A 27,948-nucleotide genomic window follows, 5' to 3' on the forward strand; every position below is an offset into this window, starting at 1 on the left:
GACTATCTCTCACGTGACAGTATTCTTTTCTTTAAATCAAATAAAGGTTGAATCTGCGTGGAATATCAGAAAACTGAGTCCAACACTGTGCTGGTTTGAGGTATGACTTTTAATTGCAATTTTTTAGATTTGTTTGTCCAGAAATGTATTTTTTCATTGTCATTAGTTCATTTTGTGTAATTTAAGCAATTCCTTGACTTTTTAAAAATGGAAGGTTTATTGTACAAGTTTATTTTTTATCTTTTTAATAAAATTCTAATCCATTTGTTACTCTTATTCTAATTATAGTATACTAATGAAGCCAGGTGGGGTATTTTGGAAATCAGGAGAGGGAGAACGCATTTTGGAGAAAGAATGGGTATGTGGTCTGTTGGGGAAGATGGTGGGGTGGAGTTGAGGCATGTTTAGGAGTTGGCGTATGCTGGGGCTCAGAGGTCAAGATGGTAATCACACCCCGTGGTCCTACCACTGGCTCCCACTGACCACCAGGAGCTGTGGAGGCGTTGTAGACGCATTCCCTCACTAACTCCTTCCCATAGTCTGTGAGAAGTGTTATTGACATTTTACAGACCAGGAAACTTAGCACATAATGCTTAAATAACTTCTCTTAGTCCTAGAATTAGTGTAGGTAGATCTGATAAGTTTTTTAATATAGTGATACTTGTTTTTACATATATTTTCTAGAAAATAGTTTTGTAGGTCTTACCAAAAATATCAATGGGTGGTATCTTTATATTTACCTGATTTGGACAAAATGTTATACATCAAAATAATAATTAAGAGTAGAAGCTTTAAGAAGTGTCAATTTAAATTTCCCTCAGTTAAAAGCCTACATACTAGGTGTACCGGTTAATAATGCGGATTTTTTTCAATAGATGGAATAACACATATGTTGATATATATGCGATTTGATATGTATGCTATTTTGTTGTATTTACAAGAAGCTTCAAAACTTCATATGTCAAATTTGTTGAAGGTGTTAACATCATAATAGATATTTTTACATTTAAAAATGTAGAATTCTGTGCCAAAAAAGAGCATTTGTGGGAAGTTTTAATTCATTACTTTATTTTGAAGAAAAGTGCTGCTGAATACTTCAGGAAGCTTATGGTGAACATGCTCCATCTCAAGATACTTGTGAATGCTAGTTTAAATGCTTTAAAAGTGATGATTTCTATGTGAAAGACAAAGAATGTTCAGGTCAACCAAAAAAGTTTGAAGACCAACAATTACAAGCATTATTGGATGAAGAAGCATGTCAAACTCAAAAACAACTTGTAGAAAGATTAAACATTTCTCAGCAAATAATTTCTAATCGTTTACAAGCAATGGGAAAGATTTTAAAGGAAGGAAAATGGGTGCCACATCAACTGAACAAAAGACAAATGGAAAACCGAAAAGTCATCAGTAAAATGTTGCTTCAGCGGCACGAAAGAAAGTCTTTTTTGCATCAAATTGTGACTGGCGATGAAAAGTGGATTTATTTTGAGAATCCCAAACGCACAAAATCATGGGTTGATCCAGGTCAAACATCAACATGGATTGCAAGGCCAAATCGCTTTGGAAAGAAGACAATGCTCTGCGTTTGGTGGGATCAGGAAGGTGTGGTGTATTAAGAGCTTCTAAAACCAGGTGAAACCATTAATACTGATCGCTACCGACAACAAATAATCATTTGAACCACGCTTTGATCCTGAAACTACCAGAATGTGCTAGAAGACACGGCAAAGTAATTTTGCTTCATGATGATGCACCATCGCACACTCCAAAATTAGTTAAAGACACATTAAAACAGCGATTCTCAACCTGTGGGTCAAGACCCCTTTGAGGGTCGAAAGACCCTTTCACAGGGGTCGCCTAAGACCATCGGAAAACACATATGTAATTACATATTGTTTTTGTGATTAATCACTATGCTTTAATTATGTTCAATTTGTAACAATGAACATACATCCTGCATATCAGATATTTACATTAGGATTCATAACAGTAGCAAAATTACAGTTATGAAGTAGCAACGAAAATAATTTTATGGTTGGGGGTCACCACAGCATGAACTGTATTAAAGGGTCGCAGCATTAGGAAGGTTGAGAACCACTGCATTAGAAGATCTTGCCTGGGAAGTATTAACTCACCTGCTGTATTCACCAGACCTTACTCTTTCAGATGACCACTTGTTCCGATTTGATGGCACATGCACTTTCTGAGCAGCACTTCAAAACACATGAAGAAGTGGAAAATTGGGTCTCTGAATGGTTTGCCTCAAAACAAGAAAAGTTCTATTGGGACGGTATCCACAAATTACCTGAAAGATGGGAGAAATGTATAGCTAGTGATGGACATTACTTTGAATAAAGCACTTTCGATGTTTCTCTTGAAATTATCGTGTTTTCTTTGATTACAAAATCCGCATTATTAACTGATACACCTAGTATAGTACACTTTAAGTTGTAAAATCAAAGTTGTTTCATGGCATCGTTTGATTGAAGTAAAAGGTATGTTGTAAACAGGAACTGAAACACTTAACTTTATCTGGTCCGTGGACCAACAGCTTGGCCAGCCTCTGTGGCTGGGAGCTTGTTAGCAGCACATAACATCAGTCCAGATACACTGAGTCAGAATCTGTAGCTAGATCTTCAGGGTTTTATGTGTATACTAGAGGCCCAGTGCACGAATTCGTGTACCAGTGGGGTCCCTCGGCCTGACCTGCGGGATCGGGCTGAAACTAGCTCTCTGACATCCCCCAAGGGGTCCCAGGTTGTGAGAGGGTGCAGGCCAGGCCGAGGGATCCCACCAGTGCACAATCGGGGCTGGAGAGGGACGCGGGAGGTTGGCCAGCTGGGGAGGGACTGCAGGAGGGCTCCAGAGCATGTCTGGCCCACCTTGCTCAGTCCCAATTGGCCAGACCCCAGCAGCAAGCTAACCTACGCGTTGGAGCATCTTCTCCTGGTGGTCAGTGCACTTCATAGTGACCAGTCGACTGTCTGCCTCCTGGTGGTCAGTGCACATCATAGTGACCAGTCGACTGTCTGCCTCCTGGTGGTCAGTGCACATCATAGTGACCAGTCGACTGTCTGCCTCCTGGTGGTCAGTGCACTTCATAGTGAGTGGTTGAGCAGCCTTAGTATCATTAGTATATTACACTTTGGTTGGTTGAACAGCTGCCTGGTCAACCAGACACTTAGCATATTAGGCTTTTATTATATAGGATTAAAGATGGAGAAGTGCTGTTTGCTAGACTTCATTTAGGTTCTGTGTATTGCCACCATTAGCATATAATGGAGAAACTGGTTTTTGTAGTAATTGCATTCATTATGGAGTTGGTGATCAATTTTATAGTTCAGTTATTAAAATCTACATGAGTAACATCACCTATTTATGATTTTATTTTGAAATTTTTAGATTTTGAGAAAACTTAGAATTGCCAGACATGGTAATAAGTGTCAGACTTTTATAAGTATTTCATTTTTTTGGCTAGAATTTTTTAAAAGTTCATAGCTCTTTTTTTTTTAATATATTTTATTGATTTTTTACAAAGAGGAAGGGAGAGGGATAAAGAGTTAGAAACATCGATGAGAGAGCAACATCGATCAGCTGCCTCCTGCACACCCCCTATTGGAGATGTGCCCACAGCCAAGATATATGCCCTTGACCGGAATCGAACCTGGGACCCTTCAGTCCATAGGCCGACGCTCTATCCACTGAGCCAAACTGGTCAGGGCCATAGCTCTTTTTAGATATAAAATTATTCTTTGTCAGATACTCAATATTCTTAATCAGGTCTCCCATTCATTAAAGTTAATATACATGGAAATTATGCTGCTCCCTTAGTGTTTATTTTATATTTTAAATTTTATATATGGGTAACATTTTTTATCAAAACTCAGTTTAAGACTGGCCAGTATAGTTCAGTGGTTGAGCATCATCCTATGAACAAGGAGGTCGTGGTTCGATTCCCACTCAGGGCACATGTCCAAGTTGCGGCATCAATCCCTGGTAGGGGCATGTAGGAGGCCGATCAGTGATTTTCTCTCATCATTGATGTTTCTATCTCTCCCTCTTCCTTCCTCTCTGAAATCAATCAAAACAAAACAAAAAACAAAAAAACACCTCAATTTGAAAACAGTTTGGTAGAAAATTACCTTTGTCTAGTGATTTCAGTAAGTTTTGAATTGCTAATGGTTATCAGTTTAATACTATTTATAATAAAACACTCTTTTTCCCAGGAATTATTAATTTTCTCTTTGATGATTAAAAATAAATTACTGAAGTAAATACCAGGTATTACTCATGTCCAAAGTAAAAGAGAGAGCGACTGAACACACACCACTAAAAAGTTCTACACCTTTCATCTATACTCTGTGGAATGGTCCTAAAAGACAAAAGCATAAAATATAGATTATTGAGAAAGGTCTTTTGTGTGCATGTGTGTTTGGTTAGAGTCCAGGGGTGGGCAAACTTTTTGACTCGAGGGCCACAATGGGTTCTTAAACTGGACCCGAGGGCCGGAACAAAAGCATGGATGGAGTGTTTGTGTGAACTAATATAAATTCAAAGTAAACATCATTACATAAAAGTGTACGGTCTTTTTTTTCTTTAGTTTTATTCATTTCAAATGGGCCGGATCCAGCCCGCGGGCTGTAGTTTGCCCACGGCTGGGTTAGACCCATGTGTTTTAGATTCACATTTATAATTCTTAAGAGACTTTTAAAAGCTTTCCTACTGCCCTAACCAGTTTGGCTCAGTGAATAGAGCGTCAGCCTGCCGACTGAAGGGTCCCGGGTTCGATTCCGGTCAAGGGCGTGTACCTTGGTTGTGGGCACATACCCATTGGGGGCGTGCAGGAGGCAGCTGATCGATGTTTCTCTCTCATTGATGTTTCTAGCTCTCTATCCCTCTCCCTTCCTCTCTGTAAAAAATCAACAAAATATATTTAAAAAAAAAAAAAGCTTTCCTACTACATATGTGGTTTTTAAAGAGTGGGTGTGATAAAATATGGAAATTACAAAGACTAATAAGATTAAATAATTTATTGTAAGGTGTACAAAAACTCATTTTATGGTTTTATATTTCTCTCTACTTGGCTTCATTATAATCCAAACTTAAAAAAAAATTTTTTTTAATCCTCACCTGAGGATATTTTTTCTTTTTTTTAAAGGGAGAGTGGAAGAGAGAGGTAAAGACAGAGAGAAATATCAATGTGAGAGAAACACATAAATTGGTTGCCTCCTGCACAAGCCCCGACCAGAGCCCAGGCCGGGGAGGAGCCTGTAACCGAGGTACATATTCTAAAACAAGCTAAGTGCCAAATTTAAATCACTTTGTATTCTTGTTTTTCGTGGGTACCTATAATTTCTAGTTACTATGCTAGGACTGTGGGTATAATAGTAAATAATAAGGGTCCAAGATTTGATGCCCTTGACCGGAATCGAATCCGGGACCCTTTGGTCCACAGGCCAACGCTCTCCAGGGACCCTCAAACTTTTTAAACAGGGGGCCAGTTCACTGTCCCTCAGACCGTTGGAGGGCCGGACTATAGTTTAACAAAAAACTAGTCGACTGCTAAGCAACAGGCAGCAGCGGCAAAAACACCTGGCGGGCCGGATAAATGTTTTTGGTGGGCCGCATGTGGCCTGCGGATCATAGTTTGAGGACCCCTGCTCTATCCACTGAGCCAAAACAGCTAGGGCCAAACTTTTAATTTTTTTTTAATATGTATTTTGATTTTTTATAGAGAGGAAGGGAGAGGGATAGAGAGTTAGAAACATTGATGGGAGAGAGACACTGATCAGCTGCCTCCTGCACACCTCCTACCAGGGTTGTGCCCACAGCCAAGGCACATGCCCTTGACTGGAATCGAACCTGGGACCTTTTAGTCCACAGGCCAACGCTCTATCCACTGAGCCAAAACGGCTAGGGCCAAACTTTTAATTTTTAATGGACAATATTTCATGATATACTTTTGTTTGTATAATATGGAAATGCTTACTTATTTAATTGATACTTCATAGACTTGGACTAATGTTCATGAAGTCCTGGTGTCTTTTGGAAGAAGAGTTTTGTGCTACCCACTTTACCGCCATTTCAAGCTGGTGACGAAAGCCTGCAGAGACACTATAAAGATATTGCAACTAGGTGAGATATTATTGTGCTTACAGAATTGAGAATGAAAAATTACAAGTTTTTAGTCTGAGGAAGTAATACTCTTTTTTTCTATATGTAAATAATGAAATGATTCATCCAACCACTTTTCCTCCCAGGTGTATGTAAAGTAATAGTCCCTCTATACAGATGTATAATCACACAAATCAGGTGTTTCTGAAAGGAGTGGGAAGGTAAATAAAGAAGTACACACCATATTCCAACCCACTTTGTATTTAGTAGATTTCATCATTCAGTGTTTCTTGGGTGCTTATAATTCCTAGGACTGTGGGTATAATAGTAAATAAGATAAATTTCCTGTTCCTATGAAGTTTTCAGTTTTACCTGGATGACAGATGATAAATAACACACAATTTCAGAATAGAGTGAAATGCACTTTGCTTGCGGGAGTACAGTGATCCACTAGGAAGAGGCAAGGGGACCTGGGCTTGGAAAGGCTTTCCAAAGAAAAGCACAGCTACTCACAGGACTTTTTGTTGTTGTTAATGTTTCTTTTCTATTGATCTTACAGTAAGGGAGGGAAGGAAGGAGGAACAAACAGAGAGAGAGAGAGAGACATGTATTAATTGCCTCCCACACAACCAATAGTATTAACAAGTATGAAAATAGTATTAACAATACTTAAAAGGAAAGCACAGTTTTTGAAGAGTATGTAACTTTCCTTTTCAAAACTGTGTCATAATTTTTGTAAATTTTCTAAAACACCTGATCAAAATCTGGCTTGTCAGTTGTTCAAAAATGCATTTGAAGAAAATGTTCACGTATGAAATTAATGTTTAGAATTTTTTATCAGTATTTTAAGGCTTAGTTGTATAATCAAGTATGTCTGTCTTTTTGTTGAACAAATAGATGTTCATTGTGGAGAATTTTGAAAATAGGAGAAGTGCAAAGAAGAATAAAGAACTGTAATTCCTCATATGAAATAATGTCAGGCACACATCACATTTGTTCAGTGACTGTAGAGACAAACATATATATACTTGTTCAATGACTGTAGAGACACACACACACACACATACATATATACATATATATATATATATATATATATATATATATATATAATCTTACACATATAAAACTTATTTCCCATCTGTATTTATCTTTTTTTAACAAAATAGGGATAACACTATGTAAATACAATGTAACTTCTCTTTAAATTAAAAATTCAGACTACTTCTTTATTATTACTAGAGGCCCGGTGCACAAAAATTTTTTTACTCGGCGTGGCGGGTCCCTCAGCCCGGCCTGTGCCCTCTCGCAGTCTGGGGCCCCTCGGGAGAAAACGACCTGCTGCTTAGGCCTGCTCCCGTGTGGCAGAGGGCCGGCCCAATCCCTAGGTGCAGCCCCTGGTCGGGCTCAGAGCAGGGCTGATTGGGGAGTTGAGGCGCCGCCCCCTGTCATGCACAGAGCAGGGCGGATCGGGAGGTTGCGATGCCACCCTCAGTCACGCTCAGGGTAGGGCCGATTGGGGGGTTGGGGCACCGCCCCCTGTCACACTCAAGGCAGGGTTGATGGGGAGGTTGCGGCACCACCCCCTGTCATGCACAGAGCAGGGCCCATCAGGGAGTTTGGGGCTCCATACCCTGTCACGCTCAGAGCAGGGCCCATCAGGGGGTTGGGTAGCTCCTCCCTGTAAGCACAGAGTAGGGCAGATCAGGGGGGTGGGGCGCCGCCCTCTATCACCCACAGAGCAGGGCCGATCAGGGGGTTGGGGCGCTGCCACTGTCACACTCAGGGCAGGGCCATTGGGGAGGTTATGGCTCTACCCCATCACACACAGAGCAGGGCCCGTGGGGGTGGGGGGGCTGGGGCGCCGCACCCTGTCACACACAGAGCAGGGCCAATCAGGGGGTTGGGGAGCTCCCCCCTATCAGGCACAGAGCAGGGCTGATCAGGGGGTTGGGGCGCCTTCCTCTGTAATGAACAGAGCAGGGCAGATAGGGAGGTTGTGGCCCCGCCCCCTGTCACACACAGAGCCACAGGGCAATCAGGGGGTTTGGGCGCTGCCCCCTGTCACACTGATCCCGGTGCCGGGAGGCCTCTCAGCTCCGCTGATCCCGGTGCTAGGAGGCATATTACCCTTTACTATATAGGATAGAGGCCTGGTGCACGGTTGGGGGCCGGCTGGTTTGCCCTGAAGGGTGTCCTGGATCAGGGTGGGGGTCCCCACTGGGGTGCCTGGCCAGCCTGGGTGAGGGGATGATTGCTGTTTGCAGCTGGTCACACACCCTTCAGGGTGGGGGTTCCCACTTGGGTGCCTGGCCAGTCTGGGTGAGGGGCTGAGGGCTGTTTTCAGGCTGGCGGGTGACTGAAGCTCCCAACTGCTCCTCTTTTTCTTTTTTTTTTTATTCTGGGCCAGCTTTAGCTCTGGCTCCAGCTCTGAGGCCTCTGCTGCTGAAAGCAGGTATCTGGTTTGTTTGGGTTCTATAATCGAAACACTGTTTCAACTCCAGCTCTGAGATTCCGGCAGGCTGAAAGGTTTCTGGGGTTTTGTTTTGCTTCTATATTTGTAACAATGTTTGAAACTGCAAGCTCAGAGGCCGGCAAGGCAGGCGGGGAACGTTGGTTTCCTCCGTCACTGAAGCAAGCAAGCCTCATGTTAGTTTCAAGCTCCCTGCCTGCCGGCCGCCATCTTGACTGGCAGTTAATTTGCATATCTCACTGATTAGCCAATGGGAAGGGTAGCAGACGTATGCTAATTACCATGTTTCTCTTTTATTAGATAGGATTTTGTGATAATAAATTTGCCTGTAGCCATTAGCAAGGGGGCAACTTTGCTTTTGGCATGTCTGTTAAATGAAGCTATATAATTTCATTAGGTAATGGTTGCTATGGATTCTCATTTGTGGCCTTAATTCTATAACTTTTTTGATAAAAATCTCTGGAGTACAGTCTTATTCCTATTGCAGATACCTGTGTTTAGGCCTCTCACCACAGTCCTGTCTGATTGCATTAGTCTCCTCCTTGTCACAGTCTGACTTCTACCAAACTCACCTATTTACTCCCCTATTTCCCTACTGGAGCCATCTGCTCCAGCTAAATACTTTTTTTTTCTGTTATTCCCTGAACCACCCCATTTTAAGTCCACGTCTACTCCTTTTTATGCCGTCCTCCAAGCTGGCATACCTACTCTTTTCTTCACGCACTGAATTATTTGCAGCTTCAGATCCTGCATTGTCTGTTAGCCTGGCAGTGTTAGGGAGCTGTGTGATTGTGAGAGGCAGTATGTTCCAGGGTGTCCTGCCGGAAGCCAGTCCATCCTTGCTGCTTGACACAGTCGCTGCAGGATAGAAACATCTGCACAGCATATGTTTCAAGGGACCTGGCATATATAGCATACTGTTCTTAATATGTTTGCTCCCCTTAGTGCTGTGTGTTTTAACCAAGGTCACCTCTCCGAGAAAGGTTGTTTCCCCAGGCAGGGATTTTTCCCTGAAGTTAGGGAGGGGATGAAACTCCTTAACTAAGTGCCAGGTGGGTAGTTAATCACTTTAACTACAAACAATCATGCTTAAGCTACATAATCTTTACTCCCTGGAATGGAGATAAGAAACGCCCTAACCTTTGTAATAGAAATTGACAGGATTAAAATCAACTGGTATAAATACGGATGTAACAAGACAATAAACAGCAGAACCTCTCTGGAGATCCAGACCAGAACTTGGCTGGAGATCCTGGCTGGAGATCCTGGCTAGGCTGCTGATCAACTGAACACTGTCTCCGTGTCCTTCCTTCTTCGCCGACTCCGTCTACGCCTTTGGGAACCCCTGGACCTGCTGGGGTTGGACCCCGGCAGTGTCCCACTGTAGAGACACCTACACAAGTTTCAGCTGAAGAGTTTTAGGTTCTTTTTTTTGTAAAGACTTACTGTTGACTTTTAAAACATTAAGTTGGTAGTTATAAAAAGAAACGTCTTCCCCTGTACTCCACCCCCCAGAAGAGAAAGAGACTGACACACGCTCCGCCTGGTATTTTCTTCTCTGTGACAATTAGAACTATTCCAAAAATTCTGACAGTTTAGTTTGTTCTTCCTTGAATGTTTGTTTGGATAACATGGCTAATTTGGTTTCATCACTTCTGTGAGTTTTGATTGTTCAGTGAGTCCTCACCTAATGTCATCAGTAGGCTCTGCGACTTGAAGTGAAAGAGAAGAAAACCATTTTTACCATAGGCGACTTGATATGGACAAGCATTCAGATTGTACAAAGTTGCAGTGAAATGAAGTGAAACAAAAGTTATTTAAGAACCTGATGTATTTCTTCCTCCTTCTGCCTTCCACATTACCTCCTTTGTAATTAAAATTGGCCTGTAGAGTATGTGGTGTAGTCTACACTAATCATCTATACTAATAATAGCCTAGGTGGTGTCACACCCTCATGTCGTCACAAGATGACCAATTGCCCGTGACCCCTCCCGACAGGCCCAGCCTCAATCCACCGATTCGGGCTGGGTTGGCCAGACCCCACCCATGCACAAATTCGTGCACTGGGCCTCCAGTGATTGCTGTGGCTAGGACTTCCAGTACTATGTTGCATAACAGTGGTGAAAGCGTACATCCCTGTCTTATTCCTGTTCTTAGGGGAAATGGTTTTAGTTTTTGCCCATTGAGTATGATGTCTGCTTTAGTATGTTGAGGTATGATTCTCTATTCCCACTTGGCTGAGAGTTTTTATCAACAACATGTTAGATTTGTCGAATGCTTTCTCGGTGTCTAATGATATGATATTGTGATTTTGTCTTTCATTTTGCTTATGTGATGTATCACATTTATTGACTTACTGATATTGTACCAGTCATGCATCCCTGGGATAAATCCCACTTGGTCATGATATATGTACTTTTTAATATATTACTGGATTTGATTTGCTAATATTTTGTTGAGGATTTTAGCATCTATATTCATCAGAGATATTGGCCTGTAATTCTCTTTTTTTGTAGTGTCTTTGTCTGGTTTTGGAATTTGGGTAATTCTGGCCTCAATTTTGCTTGGAAGTGTCCATTCCTCTTGGGATTTTTGGAATAGTTTGAGAAGGATAGGTGTGTTCTTTGAATGTTTGGTTAAACTCCCCTGTGAAGCTACTTGGAACAGGGCTTTTATTTTCTGGGAGTTTTTTGATTAGTGCTTCTATTTCATCAGTTGTTAATGGCCTATACAGGTTCATTTAACAATCAGGAGGAAGTCATTAGAGTGAACAAGAGGGTAGTATTGATAGCTTTTTCCAAGTGGTTTTGTTGCTTTGTTTTTGAAGTAGTGCTATGATGGTTTGTTTTCAGTCTCGCTTTTCTTCAGTTCTTTAAGTTGAAAAAAATGTAAGTTAGTACTAGATAATTACTTGACAAAAAAATATTGACATAAATAAAGAAGTTGAAAACTAAAATATAATTCCCAATGGTGTTTTGAAAGTTTGAATTAGAAGAACATTATCTAATTGAAGTTATGGTGCATGTAAATATTCATTTAGTCTGGGTTGCTTCTTTTTGTTTAATATATCTAGTTGTGTTCATAGTACTTTTTTTTGGTAACCACAGTTAATTAGCTATAGCAATAGCATATAAGGCTTATTCATAATTCTTAAGGAAAATATAATGGGCTTTGGCCCTAATAGTGTGATACAATTTTATGCAACAAAGGAATATGAAAAATATTCTAAAGAGCAATTAAAACTCTGATCTGCTATATATTACCTCCTGGTGTCTGAAATTCTCAGTTTAAAAAAATCAGATATATTTTCTTAAAGATGATTTCATTTTTTTAAATTTCCTTTAGGTAAAAGTGCAGTTTTAAAGTGTCTCCTGGATATTCACAAAATTTTTCAGGAAAGTGACCAAGCTTACATTCTGAACGATCTCTATATCTCGGACTACTGTGTGTGGATTCAGAAAGCCAAGTAAGTTTTGAATTACATATGAATTCTGTATGTTCCCATTTCAGGAATACCTACTTAACCCTGAGGAAGAACATGAAATAACCTAGGAGATAAATTTTAATGAAAGAGAAGAAGCCTCATTTAGCTACCAAACATTTTAAGAAGTAAATGGATCAACCTGGGTAGCTTAGTGAATTTGCTTAGGGAGGAAGTGCAGATGTTGAAAAGCTAATTTTACTTAAAAAAAAAATTGTCACTGCTTAGGAAATAAATGTTAAAACAGGCAGTTATAAATATTGAATGCTATGTTATTGACTGTCCTATATAATAAAAGGCTAATATGCAAATCGACTGAACGGTGGAACGATCAGTTGCTATGATGTGCACTGACCACTATGGGGCAGATGCTCAATGCAGGAGCTGCCCCCTGGTGGTCAGTGCGCTCCCACAGGGGGAGTGCTACTCAGCCAGAAGCCAGGCTCACGGCTGGCGAGCGTGGTAGTGGTGGCGGGAGCCTCTCCCACCTCCGCAGTAGTGCTAAGGATGTCTGACTGCTGGGGAGCAGGCTTAAGCCATCAGTTGGACATCCCCTGAGGGCTTCCGGACTGCAAGAGGGCACAGGCTGGGCTGAGGGACCACCCCTTAAGTGCACGAATTTCATGCACCGGGCCTCTAGTACAGTGGTTCTCAACCTGTGGATCGCGACCCCTTTGATGGTCAAACAACCCTTTCACAGGGGTCGCCTAAGACCATCCTGCATATCAGATATTTACATTATGATTCATAACAGTAGCAACATTACAGTTATGAAGTAACAACAAAAATAATTTTATGGTTGGGTCACAACATGAGGAACTGTATTTAAAGGGCCAGAAGGTTGAGAACCACTGCTGTAGTACAATATGAAATCTCAAGCCTGAGGATAGGAACCTGTTGATACTTTACTTCAGTGTGGTGTGAGTGTGCCTGTGTGCACCTATGTAAACATTTCAGGTCACAAACCTAATCAGTGCTGATTACAAAGCTGTGTCTTCACTGGCTAACCACTGGCTAACAGAATGCATTGTTCAGAGCATTAAAAAATGCAACCCTCAGAGCCGAATCACATGATTCCTGGTAACATATACCTAAGTGTCTGAACACTCACAAGTGGGATGCTTGCACTTGGTATGTAAACTTCAGAAAGGGTTTCCCATTGCCTCACTCAGGACTATATGCAGTTTAACAATGGAGTGAATTTTCATTTGTGAAAGGGTTTTTAGACCTGATTCTTATCACACATGCCCAAGTATCCGTTTAAGAAACTATTAATTGAGAACTCACAAAGAGAGCTCTTGATCGCAGTGATTCTTCGGTGTAGAAAAATGATGGCACAATATCATTTGTTACTTAGAAGAAAAATGATTATGATATTTTTTTCTATTATTGTGGTTGGTAAATTAATGCTCTAGTATGGCTTTAATACCTGTTTCAAGTGAGCCATTATATAGCATTTACTTCTTTTTCTGTTCATGGGGAAGCAATTATATTGCAAAGTGAAATAAAAAATCTCGAAGTTATTACCTGTTGTAAGTTGTAACTTTAAATTGTTTTTTTCTTTTTGATTCTCTGGTTGAGTGAATTTTTTCTACCCTGTTTTTTAATTCACTGATCCGATCCTCCTCATCTCCCAAAATGTTAGGGACTGGGCAAGATAACCCTAATAATATTCAGCAGGTGGTGTCAGCATTTGTGTTGGAAATGTAGATTTTGCCAGATGGGAAATTGTGTCTCCAGCCCTGAAGTCATGATGGTGCGGCATCACTTCATTCAGTCCTCAGCTAATTGAGCTCATCATGCTGTGCTGCCAATCCCGCTGCTTTCATAACAAAACTAAATTGAAATAGTCTATTTGTGTGGATTTACATCTTTCTTTTTTCCTTTGAGGGAAAGGATTTTATAAACATGTAATGAACATTGATAAACATTGATATTTGTTCTAGGATCCCATTTCTTTGAGTTGCATTTCTTATTAACAAGAGAGATCACATATCTCATTAAGTAGAAGGGTGCCCTCAGGTTGATATGGGGAGTGTTAGACTTTCTCTTAAACATCTTTTCCTTTGGTTTTAGGTTGCGGAAAATTTTATTAAATTTTTCTAATTTCATTCTTAATTTTTCAAGTACAACATAATTGAGCTTTTCAGTATCTGTTGCTGTGGACTTTCTTGGCTCTGGATTAATTATATTGCAGTGAATGTCCATGATTTTCATAGCTAATTTCTTTCTCACCTTTCACCTTCTGGTTTCTTTCTTTTCCATATAGTTTATCTGTGAAAGCTAGCACCTTATTTTAAAATAATTCTGTATTTTCCTGAGTCTATTTCTCACTTCCTCACTTCATCTCACACAGCCATGAGCATTCTAGTATTCTAGCTGTTTTTGCTTGTTTTTTATTTCTTTTAATATGTTCTTATTTATTTCAGGGAGAATGGGAGAGGGAGAGAGAGATAGAAACATCAATGATAAGAAAGAATAATTGATAGGCTGCCTTCTGCACGCTCTCTACTGGGTATTGAGTTTGCAACCTGGGCATATGCCCTTGACCGGAATCGAACCTAGGACCCTTCAGTTCCCAGGCCAACGCTCTAGCCACTGAGCCAAATCAGCTAGGGCTAGAAGTTTTTTTGTATATCTCAGTGTTCCAAATTGGGTGCATATATGTTTATCCAAGTATTATCCTCTTGTTGGCTTGATCCCTTTAGTATTATGTAGTAACCTTTGTTGTATCTTGCGATGACCTTCATTCTGAAGTCTGTTTTGTTGGATATGAGTATTGCTACCCCAGCATTTTTGTTTGTTTTTTCCATTTGCATGGAAAATTATTTTCCATCCCTTCATTTTCATCCTCTGTAAGTCTTTTCTTCTGAGGTGGGTCTCTTGTAGGAAGCATATAATTGGGTCATGTTTTGTATCCATTCAGCTACCCTACATCTTTTGATTGGAGCATTTAATCCATTTACATTTAGGGTTATTATTGATAGGTACTTATTGCCATTTTAATTCTGTGTGCCTATGTTTCTCTTTCTTTTCTCTCTCACTCTCTCTCTCTCTCTCTCTCTCTCTCTCGTTTCTTCTTCCCCTTACAGATGCCCCTTTACCACTTTTTCGGTGCTGGCTTGATGGTGATAAGCTCTGTTAGCCTTTTTTGTCTGGGAAGCTCTTTATTTCACCATCTATTTTGAATGACAGCCTTGCTGGTTATAGTAATCTTGGTTTCAGATACTTGATTTTCTTTACCTTGAATACTTCATGCCATTCCCTTCTGGCCTGTAGACTTTCTGATGAGAAATCAGTTGACAGCCTATGGGAGCTCCTTTGTAGATAACAAATTGCTTTTTTCTTGCTGCCTTTAAGATTCTCTCTTTGTCCTTAATTTTTGACATTTTAATATGATGTGTCTGGGCGTGGGTCTGTTGGGTTCTTCTTGCTTGGGACTTTCTGTGCCTCCTGGACTTATGTGACTCTTCCCTTCACCAGATTAGGAAAGTTACCTGACATTATTTCTTCATACATGTTCTCTATTTCTTACTTTCTTCTCCTTCTAGCACACTTATGTTGCAAATATTGTTATGGTTTCATGTTGTCCCACAGCTCCCTTAAGCTGTCCTCCTATTTTTAAATTGTTTTTTTCTTTTTGATTCTCTGGTTGAGTGAATTTTTTCTACCCTGTTTTTTAATTCACTGATCCGATCCTCTTCATCTCCCAATCTTCTGTGTATTCCTTTCACTGTGTTTTTTATAGTTCTACTAGGGGCCCAGTTCACGAATTCATGCACCTTGAAAGGAACCGTGGGCCACGAGGCTGTGGTGGGCACAGGGGCAGGTCTTGGCCCATCCTCTGCGCCCCTGCTCTGCCCCTCCCGCCGCAGCCTCCAGTCCCCTGTTGGCCAGCAGCCCCGCTCCCTCCGCCACTGCTCCCATGTGCTGATAACGCCAGCCCCGTTTGCACCTGCTGATGGTGCGGAGCGATTGGGGCCAGCACTGGCCCTGGGTGTGAGCGAGAGCTTTGGTGCCAGCTGCAGGTTTGAGTGGGGCCACTGCCGGCAGCGGGTGCGAGGGGGGCTGGCGCCGGCAGCAGATGCGAGTGCACAGCAGGACCGCAGTGCACGGGAGCAAAGAATTTTCAATAACCACCAGAGGCTCACCCTGATGGCAGTGACCAGCTCCCTGCCTTGTTCTGTTGCCCCCACTCACCTGCTCCACCGTCCCGCCGTGGCCGATGCCTGCCGTGTTCCACGCTCTGCTGCCAATCCTGCCATGTTCTGCGCACGCCCCCTGGTGGTTAGCACACGTCATGCCGACTTGTTTCACGTTCAGTCTAGTTGCATATTCGGGTTTATATATATAGACTAGAGGCCCGGTGCACAAAAATTTGTGCACTCGGGGGAGAGGGGGATACCTCAGCCTGGCCTGTGCTCTCTCGCAGTCTGGGACCCCTTGGGAGATAATGACCTGCTGGCTTAGGCCTGCTCCTGGGTGGCAGAGGGCAGGCCCAATCCCTAGGTGCAGCCCCTGGTCGGGCTCAGAGCAGGGCCGATTGGGGAGTTGGGGCACCGCCCCCTGTCATGCACAGAGCAGGACGGATTGGGAGGTTGCGATGCCACCCTTAGTCACGCTCAGGGTATTGCCGATTGGGGGGTTGGGGCACCGCCCCCTGTCACACTCAAGGCAGGGTCGATAGGGAGGTTGCGGCGCTGCCCCCTGTCACGCACAGAGCTGGGCCCATCGGGGGGTTGGGGCTCCGTACCCTTTCACCCACAGAGCAGGGCAAATCAGGGGGTTGGGGCGCCACCACTGTCACACTCAGGGCAGGGCCGATGGGGAGGTTATGGCTCTACCCCATTACACACAGAGCAGGGCCTGTGGAGGGGGGGTTGGGGCACCGCCCCCTGTCACACTCAAGGCAGGGTCGATAGGGAGGTTGCGGCGCTGCCCCGTCACGCACAGAGCTGGGCCCATCAGGGGGGTTGGGGCTCCGTACCCTGTCACCCACAGAGCAGGGCCAATCGGGGTTGGGGCGCCACCACTGTCACACTCAGGGCAGGGCCATGGGGAGGTTATGGCTCTACCCCGTCACACACAGAGCAGGGCCCGTGGGGGGGGGGGGGTTAGGGTGCCGCACCCTGTCACACACAGAGCAGGGCCGATCAGGGGGTTGGGGCGCCGCACCCTGTCATACACAGAGACACAGGGCAATCAGGGGTTTGGGGAGTTCTCCCCTATCAGGCACAGAGCAGGGCTGATCAGGTGGTTGGGGCGCCTTCCCCTGTCACGAACAGAGCAGGGCCGATAGGGAGGTTGTGGCCCTGCCCCCTGTCACTCACAGAGCCACAGGGCGATCAGGGGGTTTGGGCGCTGCCCCCTGTCACACTGATCCCGGTGCTGGGAGGCCTCGCGGCTCCACTGATCCCGGTGCTGGGAGGCATATTACCCTTTTACTATATAGTATAGTGGCCTGGTGCACGGGTGGGGGCCGGCTGGTTTGCCCTGAAGGGTGTCCTGGATCAGGGTGGGGGTCCCCACTGGGGTGCCTGGCCAGCCTGGGTGAGGGGATGATGGCTCTTTGCAGCTGGTCACACATCCTTCAGGGTGGGGGTCCCCACTGGGGTGCCTGGCCAGTCTGGGTGAGGGGCTGAGGGCTGTTTTCAGGCTGGCAGGTGACTGAATCTCCCAACTGCTCCTTTTTTTCTTTTTTTCTTTTTATTCTGGGCCAGCTTTAGCTCTGGCTCCAGCTCTGAGGCCTCTGCTGCTGAAAGCAGGTATCTGGTTTGTTTGGGTTCTATAATCGAAACACTGTTTCAACTCGAGCTCTGAGATCCCGGCGGGCTGAAAGGTTTCTGGGGTTTTGTTTAGCTTCTATATTTGTAACAATGTTTGAAACTGCAAGCTCAGAGGCCGGCAAGGCAGGCGGGGAACGTTGGTTTCCTCCGTCACTGAAGCAAGCAAGCCTCATGTTAGTTTCAAGCTCCCTGCCTGCCGGCCGCCATCTTGACTGGCAGTTAATTTGCATATCTCACTGATTAGCCAATGGGAAGGGTAGCAGACGTATGCTAATTACCATGTTTCTCTTTTATTAGATAGGATGTCATTCTTCATAGTCACTATTTTTTTTTTCATTCTGTTGAGCATCTTTGCTGTCAATATTCTGAACTCTGTATCTGATAAATATTTTTATCTCCATTTCATTTATCCCTTGTTCTTTAATTTGGTACTTCTTTTTATGTCTTCCCATTTTGGCTGCCTGTTTGCATTTGTGTCTGTGTAATAAGAGATCTGCTAGGACTTCCAGCCTCTAGTGCAGGACAATCTGACCTCTAGTCAGATGCTGTTAGTGACTGGCCCTGAGTATCGTTTGGAGCTATTAGCAAACTACAGCCCGTGGCTCCTCTTCTCTGGCTTGGTGCCTGTGGAAAGAACCAACATGTGCACCAGGGTCTGTTTTTCCTATCCCTGGGCCCAGAAGGAGGTCAGGCAAAGACTCAAAGCTTCCAGAGACCCGCCTCTGCCTGCAGTCTGATTTTTCTCAGCCTTGATTGGCCTTAGGCTATGGACTACTGGTTGGAGGGAGAGGTCTTCCAACAGGGTAGGCCAACTGCCTCCCTTCCCACCTCCCCAGGCAAAAACCGCCTGGATAGCAAAGGTTCACATGAAAAAGATGCCCTCTGCAGCATGAGGGAATGACTCAGCATAGGCAACAAGGGTGGCTGCCCTCCAAGCTCCAACCCAAGAGCCCCAACCCTGGCTTCTGCTTACTCAGGTCCAGTCCACTCTGCCCTGCCTCTGCCAGAGCCCAAGGTGAGTGGCTGCACAATAAATTTTGTGTGTTGTTCCTTTAAAAAGGTGCCTGCATTTCCAGTCCTCTCTCCCTGGCAGACGGCAACCCCACTGCCTTTCACAGCCAGATGTTATGTGGGTACCCTTCTCAGTTCTGGTTATCTCTGCTGGGGGACCCAGCTTGGGGTTTAGACCCCAGAGTTCTGAATGGGAACCACTCACAGCCGAGATAGCCTTCCAGACCTCAGCTGCTGTCTGCGGGAGCCCGGCCACCCCTTTCTGTTCTCTGCACTTTCTAGTCTCTGCAGTTTCCACTTTCCGTCCATGGTTATCAGCTTCTCTTCAGCTAGTTTTCAGTTGAAATTTTTTTATAAACAGAATATTATTTTGCATATACAAACAAAATGAAACTTTTTAAAAGTTACATGGTAGATTACGTTTCTAAAAACTTTCCAAGAAAAACCTGTTTTGAGTACAATTTATGAAAATACAGCACAATTCAATTATCGTCTCTTTTCAATGCTAAATCTCTTTGTTCTGTAACAAGTACATTCTTCCAGGTAGATTTCTCTTACTTAAATATAAAATATACACTGTAATACAACTAGTAACACAGATTGCGTACTTGCTGAGATGCATCAGCATGGGCCTGGTGTTTGTAAGCACTGTGTGAACCGATAATGCCGTTTGACAGGCTTTCTGACATGCACAGCCTGGTCTGAGTTGTGACAGTGAAAAACCACTGACTACATTAAATGAGGTGCTTCCTGAAGTGGAAAGGCCTTACAGAGGCAGACTCTGTAATGGATAAGGAGTGGCCCACTTGGAACCAGCTTTAATTGTACTAGTGGTTGAAAGAACAAAAGGCTACTTTTACATGGCTTAATTATTTTTTTTCTGTGTCCCGTGTTTCTTTATTAAAATCAAAGTGATAGGGGATTAAAATCAAGAGCATCACTGAACTTTACCGTCCCGCCAACCAGCTCCCCACACCATTTGTGCTCCCAGTGCTTAGTGAGAAGAAGATAATCCCAAAGCCCTGGAACTGTCTCGGTTTCTTTCCTTTTCTCCGTCCTGGGAAGGCAGGCAGCTCAGTTTGAATGCATGGGAGAGCCCAGAGTGGTGACGGGCACAGCGGGAAAGGCCTCACCCTCAGGGAACTGGACCGTGGAGTACAGCGTAGTGAAGTGAGGGCCCACATAGCCTGGGCCAAAGTGGGTCCCTAGGGCCACAGGAAAATATTCTGGTCCCCTGAGAAAGGAGGCGTGGGAGCCTCAAAATCCTCTTTTGAGAATAGTCGCTGCTTGATCGTTTGCCCTTCTGGCGCCGGTTGCAGAACCCACTCAGACCACGTCCTTCGCCGGCCCGAGCTGCTGGGCGACGTGGCTGATCTGCTGCAGGGCGGGCTTCGGGCACTGCAGGAACATGCTCTCCAAGTGCCCTTCACTCAGGTCTCCATACTCGTCCGCCTTCTCTTTCGGGCCTGCAGCAGGGTCTCTGGTTTGCATATTTCCTGCAGGTTCTCCTTGTTGTCAGCTCCCTCCACCCACTTCTGCAGCAGGGGCCAGAGCTTCACATGTTCTTCAAACTGAGCTGCAGAGCCTCAAAGCACAGATGGTCATTTGGCTGAACACCTTGCCAAAGAGAACGCCCAGAGTAAGCCCCACATCGGCCTGGGTGTACCCCAGGGTGATCCTCTTCTGCTTCAGGAGCTTGGCGAATTGCTCCATGTCCTTCTGCAGAGCTCTCATGCTCTCCTCCTTGGGGTTGAGCTCCAGCTTTTCCTTGTCCAGCTTCAGGGCCCCAGGCAGGACAGCACAGGGCTCGGGGGAGGCCCCCTTGGAGTTGCTCTCCACCCCGGCTCCTGCCTTGCCCTCAAGCTGGGGGGTCTCCAGGCCACCTTGGGGTGCCAGCCCCACTCCAGCCTGAGGTGCACAGTGGGCCATCCCCCTGCAGACCTCATTTTGGGAGGGCATGGGGGAATCCCCCACACCTCAGCCCTGGGGGCAAGTCCCGGCCCTATGGCAGACCCGCCGGGAGGGCCTGGAAGCCCAGCCAGGTCTGAGGGTCAACCCAGCCCAGCTCCGGCCCTCCTGGCCCATTGCCTCCACCACCTGGTGGGGACGAGAAGGTGAAGTTGGAAGCCAGGTGTCCCGCCATGGGAAGGACGGTGCCCCAAGCCAGGGCCTGGTGGAAGGACATGGCTTAACTCATTTTTATTTTTTAGCAAACAGTGATTGGTAAGTTATCAGTGGAAAATAATTGAATAGAAACAAACCCAACTTTCATTCTTCAGGATATTAGGACACAGTCTACACCAGGGGTGGGCAAACTTTTTGACTCGAGGGCCACAATGGGTTCTTAAACTGGACCGGAGGGCCGGAACAAAAGCATGGATGGAGTGTTTGTGTGAACTAATATAAATTCAAAGTAAACATCATTACATAAAAGGGTACGGTCTTTTTTTTTTTTTAGTTTTATTCATTTCAAACAGGCCGGATCCGGCCCGCGGGCCGTAGTTTGCCCACGGCTGACCAATGATATTTGACATTTTTAATCACTTTTCATCCTAGCATTCTTTAGGGAGAGGGTTTAGAATGCTTTTTCTATAAACTGTTTCAATGAGAACCTTAATTTAGGAAACTAGCCAGCTTCAAGCAGTAAAAGGAGAATAATAAGAAATAGAGATGAATCAGCTTGGTGAAGAATCAGAAGAGAGCATATAAGTCATTTTTACATATCTTATGTAAATAGGTCACTTTAAACATAATGTAGTGTGAATAGTGAGAAACAGACTTTTTTCTGAAGGATAAAAATTCAATCAGCTGGTGATAGACAGAATTCCAACTGGTTCAGGGCTCCTCCTCTTCACTTCTCTGCCTGTTAGACTTGACCCTTTTTATTTTATTTTGTTGTTGTTGCTAATCCTCACCTGATATTTCCTCCATTGAGTTTTAGTGAGAGAGGAAGGAAGGAGGAGAGACAAAAACATCCATGTGAAAGAGACACGTGGATTGGTTGCCTCCTGCGCACGCCCTGGCCAGGGATTGAGCCTGCAACTGAGGTACATGCCCTTGACTGTAATCAAACCTGGGACCCTTCAGTCCACAAGCCAGTACTCCAATCACTGAGCCAAACTGGCTGGGACGAGTTGACTCTTTTTAATCCCAACATGTGAGGGGTATGCTTATTGAAAAGAGCCAGGATTACAGATGAGGGACTTTGAAATTCCAAATGTATACTGTTGTAAATGACAGATAAAACTTTTTTATAATAGACTAGAGGCCCGGTGCACAAAAATTTGTGCACTCAGAGGGGGAGGGGGGACCCTCAGCCCGGCCTGTGCTCTCTCGCACTCTGGGACCCCTCAGGGGATGACCACCTGCTGGCTTAGGCTGGCTCCCCTGGGGATTGGCCTAAGATGGCAATCAGACATCCCTCTGGCAGCCCGGCAGCCCTCGGGGGATGTCCACTTGCCAGCGGGGAGCAGGCCTAAACTGCAGTCGGACATCCTTAGCGCTGCTGAGGAGGCAGGAGAGGCTCCCACCACCACCGCTGTACTGGCAGCCATCAGCCTGGCTTGTGGCTGAGCAGAGCTCCCCCATGTGGGAGCTCACTGACCACCAGGGGGCAGCTCCTGCATTGAGCATCTGCTCCCTGATGGTCAGTGTGTGTCATAGTGACCAGTCATTCCCAGTCTTTCTGCTGTTAGGGTCAGTTTTCGTATTACCCTTTTACTATGTAGGATAGAGGCCTGGTGCATGGGTGGGTGCCAGCTGGTTTGCCCTGAAGGGTGTCCTGGATCAGGGTGGGGGTCCCACTTGGGTGCCTGGCCAGCCTGGGTGAGGAGATGATGGCTGTTTGCAGCTGGTCACACCCCCTTCAGGGTGGGGGTCCCACTTGGGTGCCTGGCCAGCCTGGATGAGGGGATGATGGCTGTTTGCAGCTGGTCACACACCCTTCAGGGTGGGGGTCCCCACTGGGGTGCCTGACCAGTCTGGGTGAGGGGCTGAGGGCTGTTTTCAGGCTGGCGGGTGACTGAAGCTCCCAACCTCTCCTTTTTTCCTTTTTTTTTTTATTCTGGGATTTATTTACCTTCTATGGTTGTCACTGGAGCTGAGAGCGGCTTTAGCTCTGAGGCTCGGCTCCAGCTCTGAGACCTCGGCTGCTGAAAGCAGGTATCTGGGTTTGTTTGGGTTCTATAATTGTAACACTGTTGTGGTCCTGCTCGCTCCAGCTCTGACAGCTGAAGGCAGGTTTCTGGGGTTTGTTTAGCTTCTGTAATTGCAACATTGTTTCTTAGAGTGCAAGCTCAGAGGCCGGCAGCGGCAGGCAGGGAATGTTGGCTTCCTCCATCACTGGAGCAAGCAAGCCTCCTGTTTGCTTCAGCTGCCTGGCTGCTGGCCGCCATCTTGGTTGGCAGTTAATTTGCATATCTCACTGATTAGCCAATGGGAAGGGTAGTGAAGTTACGGTTAATTACCATGTTTCTCTATTATTAGATAGGATAATAACAACGATCAAAGTAGTTTCAACTTGAATTGACTTATCTACTGTAGTGTTTACTAATATCCACCAAAATAATTCAGCACTTTTCTCTTATTCTCAACCTCTGTAGTTAAAGCTTAGGTGTATATACTTCAGGGAGTGGCAGACTTGGAATCAACTCTGAGATTGCTCAGTGAGAGATATCAGTCATAGGTTCTTTGGAGAATTCTGGGCTGTGCCAATCAGAATTGGCTTATTTGGGGATGTGGAATCAAGCTCCAATTGGGAAGGGAGGAAGGAAGGAGGTCCTCAGAGGTGAAACTCTTCAGGCCTGGACACCCACGGGGTCGGGAGGAGCACTGCGCAGCCTTTGGCGCTGCACCCTTGTGGCTGGGAAGGCCAGCAGGGCTCAGACCTTTGGCTTCTGTATCATCTGTAGTCATATATAATAAAAGCCTGATGTGCAAATTGTCCCTTTGGGCAGTCGTTCGACTGCTCACTGTGACATGCGCTGTCCACCAGAGAGTGGCCCAGGACATGATGGGCGTTGGTGACCCGGTGCTGGCAGTGGGCAGCAATGAAGGCGCTGCCAGCTCCAGTGGGCCCCCATGACAGTGGGACTGTGATGGGATGGTGGAGCAGGTGAGTGGGTGGTGCCAAGCTAAGGTGGGTGCAAGTGGGGGCTGATCTGTGGGGCAATTGGTGACCAGCCGGGGGGCGTGGGGCCAGCTCCCAGTTGCTGAGGGAGCCAGGTGGGTGGCCTGGCCCCAACCGATTGCCCTGCAGATGGCAACCAGCGGCAGCGGTGGGGGTCACCTCAGCACCTGGGAGCTGGACCATAATTATTTTATTTTCAGTGTGCATGAATCCGTGCACCGGGCCACTAGTGTGGGAATAAAACTGAAACTTCTTCGTGGGGCTGTGCAGTGATGTTTGTGAAACATCATTCTTCATGTATTGTGGAAAGTATTTGTCATGACTATTAAAAATGGGATATGTATATTCTCACATTTACTGAAGAAAAGCATTTATTTGAAAATATATATTTCTAATATCACAGCTTAATAAGAGACATGGTTTTTTCCCCCAAGGTCATTGCTCTTTATTTTGTAAAGCTGTGTCGTGCGGACAGGACCTCCCTCAGCAAGAGAGAGGCTGTGGCCAGTTCTCAGGCTGATAGGGCCTCAGGGGAGAGATGTCCCAGCTCATGCTCAGGCTGAGCCCTTCACCACTGGAAGTGAAGTTTCAGTGTACACGTATGGTGGACATCAACAACAACGGTCCTGAACATGGATGCACATTATATTACAGCCGTCTACTCCATCAGTATGCTTGAAGCTGCCGCCACTGGCCAGATGTCATGCCAGGCTTCTAGCCCTTTGGGGAATTACTGACTCTGCCAATCTCACCTCGTCTCCGCTTTACCCTGGGCACCGTCCCTTTCCTCAGCTCTGGAAAGTCCAGCACTGAAACAGGGTTGTCCCCACATAGGAGGGAGTTGCCCATCAGTGATGACTATTGCCCTTATCCCGTCCTCCCCACTGTACCCCCCCCTCCCCAGGACACAGACACCTTATAGTGGAGCTTCTGTTTGTGGTTACACTGGAGAGGCAGGGCAGGGGAAGCTATGCTGCACAAACTCATTATTACGCTAAATATTTTGAAACAGAAGTGTCTCAAATATATGTTGGCGCGTAGATGAAAATTACCACCTTGTTCAGTGGCTCCCCCTGCAGGTTCCATTCTCTTCAGCTCTATTGAAATGAAGCCTTGCCCTAACCGGTTTGGCTCAGTGGGTAGAGCGTCAGCCTGTGGACTAAAGGGTCCCAGGTTCGATTCTGGTCAAGGGCATGTACCTTGGTTGTGGGCACAGCCCCAGTAGGAGTGTGCAGGAGGCAGCTGATCCATGTTTCTCTCTCATGGATGTTTCTAACTCTCTATTCCTCTCCCTTCCTCTCTGTAAAACATCAATAAAATAAATTTTAAAAAAGAAAAAAAAATGAAGCCTCATGCTCAAAATATGGGACAGACTACACTTATTTAACCTTGAAGTTAGGGAAGCAGAGCCATGACCTCTTCACTTGCTGCCCCTTTGCGCAGTAGTCACATCAGATTCCTCTGTAGAGCAATGAAGACCATGTTTGGAGAACTGCAATATGTTTTGTGTTGCTTCTTGCAAAAACAAAAAACTCAGTACTTCCAAGTTAATGAAAAGTTTATTTACTCAGTATAACAGAATGTGACAGATTTAGAAAAATATTTTCTGAAATATCATGAAACTTTTTTTTATAAAAAAAAATAAAAAGCAGTCTATGCTACTCTCTAATATTGCTTTTTTTCTTTGTTGTACATTTGAAGCTTTTGAATAGGTATTATGTTCACAAAGACTTAAAAATAAACAATGGGTCTGGGTTGGCTCATGGAATGCTTTATTTTTTATGCAGCTATAGACTTACATCCTTGGTATGGATGTGCCAGGATTAGTCGCTGGTCCCGGATTCATGGACATTTGGTTGTTTCCCATTTGAGGCACTAAACGCAATGGTGCAGTAAAAACCTCGGGCCTGTGTTGTGTAGCACATGTGTTTAATTTCCAAAACAGTTTTGCTGGGTCAGGAGTATGGACATTTCCCATTTTGAAAGCTATTGCCAAGTGCTCCTTGTGGGGCTGTGCCTGTTTCCTCTCTTACCACCAGCGAATGGTGGCACCTTCCCCCACAGCACTTATCAAATGCTTGGATTTTTGCAATTTGATAAGTAAAAACACTATCTGTGTGACTTCAATTTGTATTTCGCTTATTTGACTGAAGTTAAATACCTTTTTATATATTCAAGAGGATTTGTGTTTCCTTCGGTCAGAGTTGCCTGCTGACATCTTTTATCCGTGTCACTGGTGGGTTGTGGACATGGGGCCTGTGCTGTGATAGGAGCTGCGGGTACTTCTCTCAATTTGCACACAGCCTTGGACTTCAGTAGCGATGGCTTTAGTGTTTTGCTACAGACGTTGCTGGTCTCTGTTAGTTGAAGTTGCCCATTTTTGCTTTGCTTTTGTGGCTTCTGGATTTTGAGTCTTGGCTACAAGGCCCTTCTTCATCCTGAGATCATAAAGGAAGGCTCGCGGGCTCCCAGTCATGCGTGACCGGCTCCGTATCAGTGAGGGCTTTGATCTGCTGGGCGTGTGTCCTGGTGTCATGGGAAGGGTGCATCAGCTCTAGGGCGTCATTGCTTTAAGCATGGCTCCCTGTGCCCACAGGCCAGGTAATGAATATCTGACTGTTTCTTCTTCTTCCATGGTTTCCAAGGTCCACAAGGTTGGCAGCTCTTGCAGAAGCCTTGAAGGAAGCCCCCCTGACAAAGGCCCAGCTGGGGTTGGAAGTGAATGAACTGGAGGCAGCTGCACTGCTCGTCTGTGAGGAAGAAGCAGCCCGCCCCGCCTCCAGGCCAACACCACCCTCCAGTTCTGAGGCCAGTGGCTCCGAGGACTCTGACAGCAGCACCTCCTCAGCCGGGACCGCAGACCCAGACTCAGAGCCAGAGGGGCTCGCAGGCAGGGGAGCCAGGAGAGGACGGTCCTTGCAAGGCCCCGTTCTTGACGAAAGCCGCGCCCTGCTTGTTGATGGCCATGGGCTGTGCGGACGCTTGGCTGTCCCAAGGGCTGATGCCTGTCGGGGAGAGCTACTGGCCTCAGCGCGGGCCTCTGGGGGAGCCAGGCCTCTGATAGAGGAGCTTGGAGAGCAACTGGAGACGGCGGTGCAGCTCTCAGCGCCCGAGGGTCCCGCTCCGGGGCCCCGCAGGGCACAAGCAGACGGCGCCCTCCCAGGGACGGGCGGTGAGGGTTCCATTTGTGGGTGAGAATGTCAGGTGTGGTTTTAGTTACTGACTGAGAATTCTTCACTTTTACTTGTACTTTTTCTTAAAGTATACAACATAGTTTTTTAATGAGCAATGTTGGTAACTTTTAGTTTCCTTCCTGCTGCTTTAAAAATAAAGTTCTGAAGTACTTATACCAAAGTATAATTAGTATCTGAAGATGGAAAACAATAGTTTTGCCAGAATCCCTTGAATGTGGAGCCATTAATATCTTCAAAAGCTTTACCAAGATATATTTGACATGCAATAAGCTGCACACACTTCAAGAGTACGATGCAATCGGCATTGACACATGCACCAAATCAGTCATCTTTGCGATTAAGAGACTGTACTTACCTCAGCTCCAAGTGTACTCATGGTGCCCTGGCGCCCACCCCACCGCTCTCCCAATAAAGTTGTTATGAATATTTCTGTGCAAGCTTTTGTGTGGACATATGCTTATTTCTCTTGGGAGTGGAATGACTGAGCAGTCATGGTAAGTGTATGTTTAACAATTTAAACAACTGCTAAACTGCTTTTCAAAGTGGCTATACCATTTTACGTTCCCACTAGCTGTGTATAAGAGTTATAGTTCTTTCACATTCTTGTCATTACTTGGTATGGTCAGCTTTTTAAAATTTTACCATTTTAGTAGGTATGCAGCTGTATCTCATTGTGGTTTTAATTTGCCTATTTTAAGACTTACAATGTTGAGCATTTTTTCATTGTGTACTTGTCATTCACATATCTTTGGTGAAATGTC

General features: G+C 45.1%; 1 protein-coding gene and 1 pseudogene across 1 annotated transcript in view; one reads left to right on the forward strand and one right to left on the reverse strand.

The window, feature by feature from the left end:
- SHQ1 (SHQ1, H/ACA ribonucleoprotein assembly factor) overlaps nucleotides 1-27,624 on the forward strand; it is a 122,671-nt gene extending 95,047 nt beyond the window's left edge. The window contains exons 8-11 of the mRNA XM_036331551.1: nucleotides 47-100; nucleotides 6,012-6,135; nucleotides 11,933-12,053; nucleotides 26,639-27,624. Coding sequence (XP_036187444.1) covers nucleotides 47-100; nucleotides 6,012-6,135; nucleotides 11,933-12,053; nucleotides 26,639-27,188 — 849 coding nt within the window. The 3' untranslated portion in view covers nucleotides 27,189-27,624. The remainder of the gene's footprint in view (nucleotides 1-46; nucleotides 101-6,011; nucleotides 6,136-11,932; nucleotides 12,054-26,638) is intronic.
- Nucleotides 19,940-21,123, reverse strand: LOC118667888 (annotated as a pseudogene).
- Nucleotides 27,625-27,948: the final 324 nt, after the last annotated feature.

Source organism: Myotis myotis, unplaced genomic scaffold (genome assembly GCF_014108235.1).
Source record: "Myotis myotis isolate mMyoMyo1 unplaced genomic scaffold, mMyoMyo1.p scaffold_m19_p_13, whole genome shotgun sequence".
NCBI classification, from domain to species: Eukaryota; Metazoa; Chordata; class Mammalia; order Chiroptera; family Vespertilionidae; genus Myotis; species Myotis myotis.